This window comes from Notolepis coatsorum, assembly GCF_963971535.1.
Source record: "Notolepis coatsorum genome assembly, contig: SCAFFOLD_4924, whole genome shotgun sequence".
NCBI lineage: Eukaryota > Metazoa > Chordata > Actinopteri > Aulopiformes > Paralepididae > Notolepis > Notolepis coatsorum.
In genome coordinates, this window is record NW_028169260.1 from 1 (window position 1) to 9,763 (window position 9,763).

Consider the following 9,763-nt stretch of genomic DNA (forward strand, 5'->3'; position numbering starts at 1 on the left):
AATCCCATCGACGTTCATCCTCGGAGATTCCCGTCTAGTCCCCCCCCCCCCCCCAAAAAATATACATGTGTTCATCGGTTCACAAATCAGTTAACGAACGACGCTCTTTTTATGCATGAGTTTGCTTTTGCATCAACGCGTGTCAAAAGACAGGAGACAACTGTGTGTGATCCCCAAGCTGGGAGCAGAATCTGTCACTCACGCCTGTGTGTGAATGGTGCGTGAGTGGGTGGGTGGTTTGGGTGGTTGGGTGGGTGAGTCAGGCAGTCAAGGGGGGTGGTGGTGTTACGGAGTGATGTCGAGGGCAGAGTGGTTATAATGTGGGGAGTGCCTACCGGAGTCGGTGTGGTTGGTAGGGTGTCTGGTTATACGTGGGGAGTGCCTACCGGAGTTGGGTGTGGTAGGGGAGTTGGTCTGGCTATTCTGCACTGCAGCAGCTACCGCATGTGCTGCCGTTACGGCAGTCTTGGCGGCGTACAGGTTAGCTTCCTCTTGGAACTTGCCTATGTTCTTCTTGTACCGGATCCTTTTGTTGCCAAACCAGTTGGATACCTGTGGGAGGGGAGAGAGAGAGAGAGAGAGAGAGAGAGAGAGAGAGAGAGAGAGAGTAGAGAGAGAGAGAGAGAGAGAGAGAGAGAGAGAGAGAGAGAGAGAGAGAGAGAGAGAGAGAGAGAGAGAGAGAGAGAGAGAGAGAGAGAGAGCAGAAAGAGGGGAAGCAGAAGTGTCAGACATCAAGCACTCACAGTAGCACTGTGCACTCAGCAGTGAGATTGTTTCAAGATGTCATGTTTGGGTCCATCAAGTACCCAGTCCCCCAGCCCCTTCACAGTAATGTCCACTGGGTGCGTGGGCTAATTAAGCCATAATCAGGAATCTCGTGTGTCTTCTCAAGGATGGGGAGCATGACTTGCTCTCCGTTTGTCTCCTGATAAAACCAACACACGGAGGGGGGGGGGGGGGGGTCTTGTCTCCCGGTATACAGGCTCGAAAGTTTTGGCTTTGACTGGTTGTTGTAATTTCCTTCACGTGTTTAGCCTCTGACGTTATATTTTCCATTTCAGGCAAAGAATTTAAAGTAAGTTATGTCACACGTTATGTCTTTGCACATTCCGTCAGTGAAGTATGCAAATCAAATGTACAGAACAAAGAGTCGCAATTAGAGTAGAGCAGTAATAGTTTAAGGCACAAACATCACAATGGAATACTAAAATATGACATATTTGTTCATTTCACTTAAGTACAACAATGTCATATTTTAGCCAGCATATCATCAATGAATGAATATGAATTAATCAACCGCAAATATTGGTATCTGTAGAGAACTGGTGATGGTGCTCTCTTGTCTTCATTTCAAAAACCAAAAGTCCACTACCCGCTACTAAAAGTAATAACTACATAATGTATGTAACATGACCTATAGCGCAATAGTATTATCTTTTCTGTGCAATTTTTGTTAAGAGTTGAGGGGGGTAAACAGCTGAACACCAGGTGGTGACTTCAAAACAAACAAACAAACAAAAAACAAAGAAACAAACACATAAATAAACAAATAAAATGTTCTACGAAAGTGAAACATTGTTTTCAGGCAGGGGAGAGGTATAGGGTTCTAATTGAGTATTGAAGGTCTTTCCGCTGAGAAAGTACCAGTATACAGTGGACAGAGAAGAACATGATGATGGTTACATGCAACAAAGGTCAAGAACGCAAACCCTTAATTGTGCAAGTGCATAACGTTACACCACATGTTTTGGAGTAGCTGGAAAAGCTCAGCTGAAGTGAAATGGTGACACCCAACATCACAGTAGAAAGACATAGGACATACCCCATGTTGGGTAAACCTTGTGTGTAGATGTGTGTGCATACAGTATATATATATATATATATATATATATAATATATATATATATATATATATATATATATATATATATATATATATATATATATATATATATATATATATATATATATATATATATATATGTGTTGTGTGTGTGTGTGTGTGTGTGTGTGTGTGTGTGTGTGTGTGTGTGTGAGTGTGTGTGTGAATGCCGGCTCTGCAATAAACAGTGGAATAATAATGAGACGTTGGGTTGTTTTTAATGGTCCTATAAATTAGAGTATCTTGTCACTATGCTGCCCCCCCCCCCCCCCCCCCCCCTCTCTCTCTCTCAGGCCCTGCAGCCCCACTGCTGGACCAAGCAAAGAGCAGCTGCCCCTAATGACGCTTTATTTAATTTCCACCCCTGTGCTTAAATTTTAATATCCCCCAGCAGCCCGCCGAATGCTGTGGCGCGAAAAGTGACTGGATTTGCAGGACATCAGATCACTTCTATCCTGTGTGTCTCTGCGCTCTAAATCTTTAATATCTAGGCAATTAAAATTAATGACCATTCAGGCGAGGCCCAGTCTTGGCAGGGTTTCCTTGACATCAATTGTTTGATGGGTTTACCTAGAGGTTAAACTAACAAGCAAGGTTTAATTGGAAGCAATGAAAGTCCTGGCCACCATAATTTTTACCTAACCTGCTTATAGAGGATTCTAGGGATAGGATGCAATAGCCTTGCCCTCTTAACTAGCCCACAAAGTCCTCACATAGCACTGGGAAATATAGAAAAATGGGTTTTCCTAGCCTAATTTCTCTTTAATTCTAAAAACTAGTGTTAAAATACTGCAACGTGACTGGAAAACGTTAATGTAGTGTTGTTTTGTACTCACGGCCAGATACAATACGACCAGACAATAGAGAACACAATTACAGCAGTGATCTATATTACAGTATCACAACTTACTGTAATACCATAAATATAAGGGAGTGGGCCTTTAATGCATCAACTTTTGATTACTCAATCGGGCAGTGTACTTTGTTATAGGGGCCATGTTGTTATGACTGTATTCTACCACTGTATGGTGTTGCAAGCCTGAACAGATTCAGCAGTTCTGGCATCAAATACCCAGAGTATTAGAGCACCACTTCCCCATTCCACACAAACGTGCACGCACGCACGCACGCACGCACGCACGCACACACTGAACTCTGGCTTTAGTGAATCCCAGGTTCAGCCAAACATTGAGCGAATGCAAGGCACTGCAAGTTGGGGGACTACAACCCAATCTACAGAACTAATTCCCTTTTATCTTGTGGCAGACCGTGCATTCAGTTGACTTCTCTGAGCAGCGAAAAGCAGGTTGTGAGACTGAATTACCTGACCTCAGCAGCAGCATCAAAGGCAGTGACTGTATAATGGCCATGCAGACTCCTAGCAAGAACACAATACCAGTTGGTTCTCTGCTACCCACTAGAGAGGCCATGGAGCTTAATAATTAATAATTCACAAACATTTCCTCCACCCTGTTTCGGGTCAATACATGTCTCATGTCAATGAAAGGCAATCCGTGATCTTTCTAAGATCTCAATATGACCGGGGTTATCATTTCTCAAAAGCTCAAACTTTGTCTAAATTACACAGACACAAAAGGTGGTTTCCGTGGCTGTATTATTATCAATTATACATGGAGGGTGCATTAATACTTAATACAAACGCAAGGCCTCTTTTCCTCAAATGCATAATGACATGGAATATTGATAAGTGTCACTCAGTTGAAGACTAACGCCAGTGAATAGGGTAACATTAGATTGTGATGCTAATTCATACTTGCATTGGAGTCAGTATGGGTGCTTGCTTGCTTATGCCCTAGAAGCACACTGTCCCTTCCCTACAGCCCTGTTTGGAGATTATATAAATGATGGCCTCTGACACATCCATAGTCTCTGACACAAACCACTGCTATCCAATCCCACAGCTTCATGTGGGAGTCCAGTGTGGCACATGCAAACTGACAGAGTTAAATAACTAGACTGCATCCTGCATTTAGACGGCCATTGCCTCATGTGGTGAGGTAATCTCCTCAACAACACCATTCACATCACTGAGTCGCTATAAACACACAGACAGGCCTTAGATAAAAAGAGATGCAGCTTGTTTCATTAGTAAACAGTCAGATAGTAAACAGTCAGATAGTAAACAAATAATTAGCTTATTGTTAATTCAAGGGTATATTTTCTTTACATCCGTTTTGTAAGTGTTTGTGAAATAGGCTGGATTAAAACTTGCATGTCCCATGCAGGAAACCACACGACTAACAAGAGGTCAGGGAATATTATTATTCTCAGGGTAAATGTTCAGGCAAGGATACTGCCCCTGCAAGAAACCAAGATTGGCAGGATGTCAGGCTACTTCGCTTCAATTACACTTCACATTATCCATGTCCAACTAATTAAACTGGGCATTACATCAGTGCATGTATTGAATGAAGCCTGTGGATTGCTATTTTCATAAGAGTCACCATGGAAGATTGATCTGTAAAACATAAAAAATTAAATAAAAAAAGGCTGGTTTAAAAACCAACACACTAAAACGTTTGAGGTCTTTGAAAAACTATAGCAACAATCCTCTGAGTAGATAAGTGTGCCGCTGTGTTCATTTAGAGATAACACACTTATTTGGCAACACAGTGAGCCTCAGAGTTTGTTACTCCCTCAGAATGAGCCAAAGCACTAAGAATAAGTCAATGCAGATTGTCCGCTGTGGCGTCTGCTTGTCAAGGAGTTCCCCACTAATGGGCCTTGAGAAGAGTTCAAGTGAGTTTTTTAAAAGCCCTCTTATTTCTCGCACAGACTGATCTGTCCTCATGGGAACTGGTACAGTGGTGTGTTTAGCGAGGCACTCAAAGAGAGAGAATGGAGTTCTATTTGTGAGGGTCAGTGCCCATTCCTCTCACACACACACACACACACACACACACACACACACACACACACACACACACACACACACACACACACACACACACACACACACACACACACACACACACACACACACACACACACACACACACACACACACACACACACACACACACACACACACACACACACACACACACACACACACACACACACATACACACACACACACGGGAGGATGCGACCCTCTCTGCGTGCCCTCCTCTCTCCCTGTCTCCGGCTGTCTCGTAGTGATGACCGGAGTGCTGGACGTCCCGCGATGATGTCGGGGAGGTTGCGACCCTCTCTGCGCCGCCCCCTATCTCCCTGTCTCCGGCTGTCTCGGAGCGATGACCGGAGTGTGATTAAGACGGGGAGGACGCGACCCTCTTTGCGCCGCCCCTGTGCCTCAAATAGATCCGCTGTCAGCTCTATCTTTAATCTTTCAAAATGTTCAGTTGCTATCGCTATCAGCTCTATCTTTAATTTTTCTAAATGTTCAGTTGCTATTGCATGCACTCATCTGTGTTTCACTACACACATGAGTGCATGCTTACCAACTGTCCGTCTGCAACACTACTATCACCGACATCTAAGAAGGGAGATCCCCCCTTGAATGGCCCTTCTAAGGTTTTTCTCCTCCACACTGCCTGTGGTGCATTTTTTCCTATTGTTAGGTTTTAGTGAGTTTTTCCTTACCTTCGCGTGGGGTATGTCTGGGAGTGATTTCATTCATTCATTCATTCATTCATTTATTTTGCATTTATTTTAAATTTGTTGGACCTTATGGTGTTCTTGTTTTGTTCTTGACTTATTGTTATGTTTCTTCTTGACTTGTTTAAAGAAGACGTGTCCGACCCATGGGGACATTAACGTGTGTTGTCGGGCCTTACAAATAAATTTGATTTGATTTGATTACAGACTAACTTCCAGATTCAAGCCAGGACACAACTAGTAGATTATCTATATAACAAAACAAAAAAATGCCAATAAATAAAAAGTAAAACATAATAATAATAATAATAATAATAATAATAATAATAATAATAATAATAATAATAATAATAATAATAATAATAATAATAATAATAATAATAATAATAATAATAATAATAATAATAATAATAATAATAATAATAATAATAATAATAATAATAATAATAATAATAATAATAATAATAATAATAATAATAATAATAATAATAATACAAATAATACAAATAATACAAATAATACAAATAATAATAATAATAATAATAATAATAATAATAATAATAATAATAATAATAATAATAATAATAATAATAATAATAATAATAATAATAATAATAATAATAATAATAATAATAATAATAATAATAATAATAATAATAATAATAATAATAATAATAATAATAATAATAATAATAATAATAATAATAATAATAATAATAATAATAATAATAATCAATCGAAAGAAATTAAATAAATAAATACAAATGACACAATGTGACACATTTGGTCAAACACAATACGGTGACATGGGTGTCTTCCTAAACTGTGAAATAATCATATAATATAGTGTACATGGTGTGAATCTCTAATACCTTAACTACATAACAATGTAAATGCTGAAAACATCTTGCACTGCTCTTTCAGAGTCAAACTTACAGTGAAGCTGTAAGTTCCGTACATTAATGTCAAGACTCGAATTTCAATAAGGTACAGGCTAGGTATCGGTCCATTGGCATGAGGGGGAGAGAGAAAGAGAGAGGTACAGAGAGAGAGAGGGGTGGGGGGGGGGGTTCTGTTGCAGTGAAGATTGTGAGGTTGCACATAATACAACAACAAAAGGAGAGGTATGAAAGAATGGGGGGGAAAACGAACAAAAACAAATAAACAACAGTGGATCAGGAGAAGTCATGACATACCTGGGATACCGTGATGGTGCTGCCCACCCCCTGAAGGCAAAAAAGAATGGGCTTTTTACAGGATCTGACTCTAAATACCACTGGACACCCCCTCCCCACACACAAAGAGAAATAGAACATCGGTAGGTGAATTAAGGCTTATCGTATAGGTTAATATTACTCTAAAAAAGGATGAAGAAGGATTTCCATGAGGACAACCATAGAAGACTATACTGTAGTATAGAATATGTATAAAGAGTAGGAACAATAATAGCAGGGGAAAAAGAGCTATATAATAACAATACTTTGGATGTGGGGGTTGGGTGTGAGAGATATTGCCTTCAGGTTTACCCGACTAGGAGGCTACATTGTATATAAAACTGGGGAAAGTCACATCGTCCCATAGGGGTCGTTTGTTGGCCAAATAAATGAGCCTTTGTTCAAAGTTCATCGTTTATTAACAATATTTGGACTGACGATAACAACGTTTTACGGACATCTGCTTGTCACACAGTAATGGATATGGCCCCTTTACCTCTTCCCAGGTTTAATTGACCTAGTCGGCTGAGCGGGCAACAGAGAGAGCACGCATGGTGGATGGGAATGAGAAAGGAAATGGCAGGGGACCTAGCGTGGGCAGCTAGCATGGGCAGCTAGCGAAGACTAGCGCAGAGTTCTTTGATTGAGGCCAAGATGACACTGACCTTCCCTCCCAGTGGCCCTGCTCTGCCTGCCCGGGACCAGCCCCGACGGAGGTATCATTAAGCAGTCACAGTGTCAAGGTTAGCTAAGGACATTGTGTCTGGGTTGTGTAGCCTGTGGTGTAGCTATCCCTCCAGGCTTTGGCCTCCTCCACCCCGATTACCCACCGGCCACACTGTTAAGACAAGAGAGCAGCAACCAAAACCCACCTGGGAGACGGTGATGCTACACTTCTTGGCCAGCTCTTCCTTAGCTTCCTCGCTGGGGTACGGGTTGCTGAGGTGCGAGTAGAAATATTCGTTCAGGATTTCCGTCGCCTGCTTGCTGAAGTTTCTTCTTTTCCGCCTGAGTGGTGAACAAAACAAGAGGAGAAGCCAAGCAAGCTCATTAGTGAGACCGGCATTAACTCATCCATTTGGATCGGACAAATTGCACAATCAATCTCACACATAAATGGTGAGAATAATGAGGAATGGGCTCTAAGGGCCCTCAGGAGCAGAATACTCTGTCCTGCTCTGAGAGCCATTCTCATCAGGACACAAAAGACCCTACCCCGACCAATAAACATACAAACACACACACACACACACACACACACACACACACACACACACACACACACACACACACACACACACACACACACACACACACACACACACACACACACACACACACACACACACACACACCACACACACACACACACACACACACACACACACACACACACACACACACACACACACACACACACACACACACACACAGACACAAACACATACAATGCTTAATTTGGTTGGTCTCCAACCTCCAGTCCAAGCGTGTAATGTGTGGTGTTTAGTGCAGCGGATGGGCAGGCTGCGTGATGGAGCGCAGAGCCCAGTCGGGAGTGCATCTCGATACATTATAGAAATCACGGCATGCACAGTTGAGCATGGTATCCTGAAGTGCCACAGCCCCAGGGATCTCCCGATGGGAACGAGACAACTCTAACTAGATCCGGGTCCCCGTCCCTCCCAAGGGCACTACTTATCATGTTATTGAGCATTTGCTTATTTACCCTTGTTTACTGCACTTCACACGGGCAGCAGTGGGCAGCGGAACGTTCTTCCGCCTGGTTTGCCCTGAACTCCACCCCACTCTCTCCACAGAGCCCCACTCTGCCAAACTGGTAGTGATTAGGGTAATCTAGAACACCTGCTGATGACCTCCCCTCCATCAATTACACATGACTTGGTCCCCCTTTTAATTTGGTCTTAACTGCTCTCAGGTGTTAGGGCGTGATTGTCTTGAAAATGGATAATGCGTGGCACATGCACAACATAAAAAAAACAGGAATTTCTATTGTTGTGCTATGTTCTATGTTCTATGTTCTATGTTCTATGTGTTATGTGTTATGTGTGTTATGTGTTATGTGCTATGTGTTATGTGTTATGTGTTATGTGTTATGTGTTATGTGTTATGTGCTATGTGTTATGTGTTATGTGTTATGTGTTATGTGTTATGTGTTATGTGTTATGTGTTATGTGTTATGTGTTATGTGTTATGTGTTATGTGCTACAGTATGTGTTATGTGTTATGTGTTATGTGTTATGTGTTATGTGCTACAGTACCGGTATGTGTTATGTGTTATGTGTTATGTGTTATGTGCTACAGTACCGGTATGTGTTATGTGTTATGTGTTATGTGCTACAGTATGTGTTATGTGCTATGTGTTATGTGCTATGTGTTATGTGTTATGTGCTACAGTACCGGTATGTGTTATGTGTTATGTGTTATGTGCTACAGTATGTGTTATGTGCTATGTGTTATGTGCTATGTGTTATGTGTTATGTGCTACAGTATGTGTTATGTGCTATGTGCTATGTGTTATGTGTTATGTGTTATGTGTTATGTGTTATGTGTTATGTGTTATGTGCTACAGTATGTGTTATGTGCTATGTGTTATGTGTTATGTGTTATGTGTTATGTGTTATGTGTTATGTGTTATGTGCTACAGTATGTGTTATGTGCTATGTGTTATGTGTTATGTGTTATGTGTTATGTGTTATGTGTTATGTGTTATGTGCTACAGTATGTGTTATGTGCTATGTGTTATGTGCTATGTGTTATGTGTTATGTGTTATGTGTTATGTGTTATGTGTTATGTGTTATGTGCTACAGTATGTGTTATGTGCTATGTGTTATGTGCTATGTGTTATGTGCTATGTGCTATGTGTTATGTGTTATGTGTTATGTGTTATGTGTTATGTGTTATGTGTTATGTGTTATGTGCTATGTGTTATGTTATAACAATTCGATAATTATCGATATCGAGAAATATGATAACATTATCATATCGTTATCGCGATATGATTTTTTTCCATATCGCCCAGCCCTA

The 9,763-nt window shown here is 41.0% G+C and overlaps 1 protein-coding gene across 1 annotated transcript; it reads right to left on the reverse strand.

Annotated features, from left to right (window-relative positions):
• Window positions 1–386: 386 nt before the first annotated feature.
• Window positions 387–7,725, reverse strand: LOC311248756 (pre-B-cell leukemia transcription factor 1-like; the record flags this gene model as incomplete). Its single annotated transcript, XM_084339586.1, has 3 exons — window positions 387–552; window positions 6,700–6,729; window positions 7,590–7,725. Coding segments are annotated over 3 exons (332 nt in total), but the record flags the coding sequence as incomplete, so codon positions are not given.
• Between the last annotated feature and the right edge of the window lie 2,038 nt (window positions 7,726–9,763).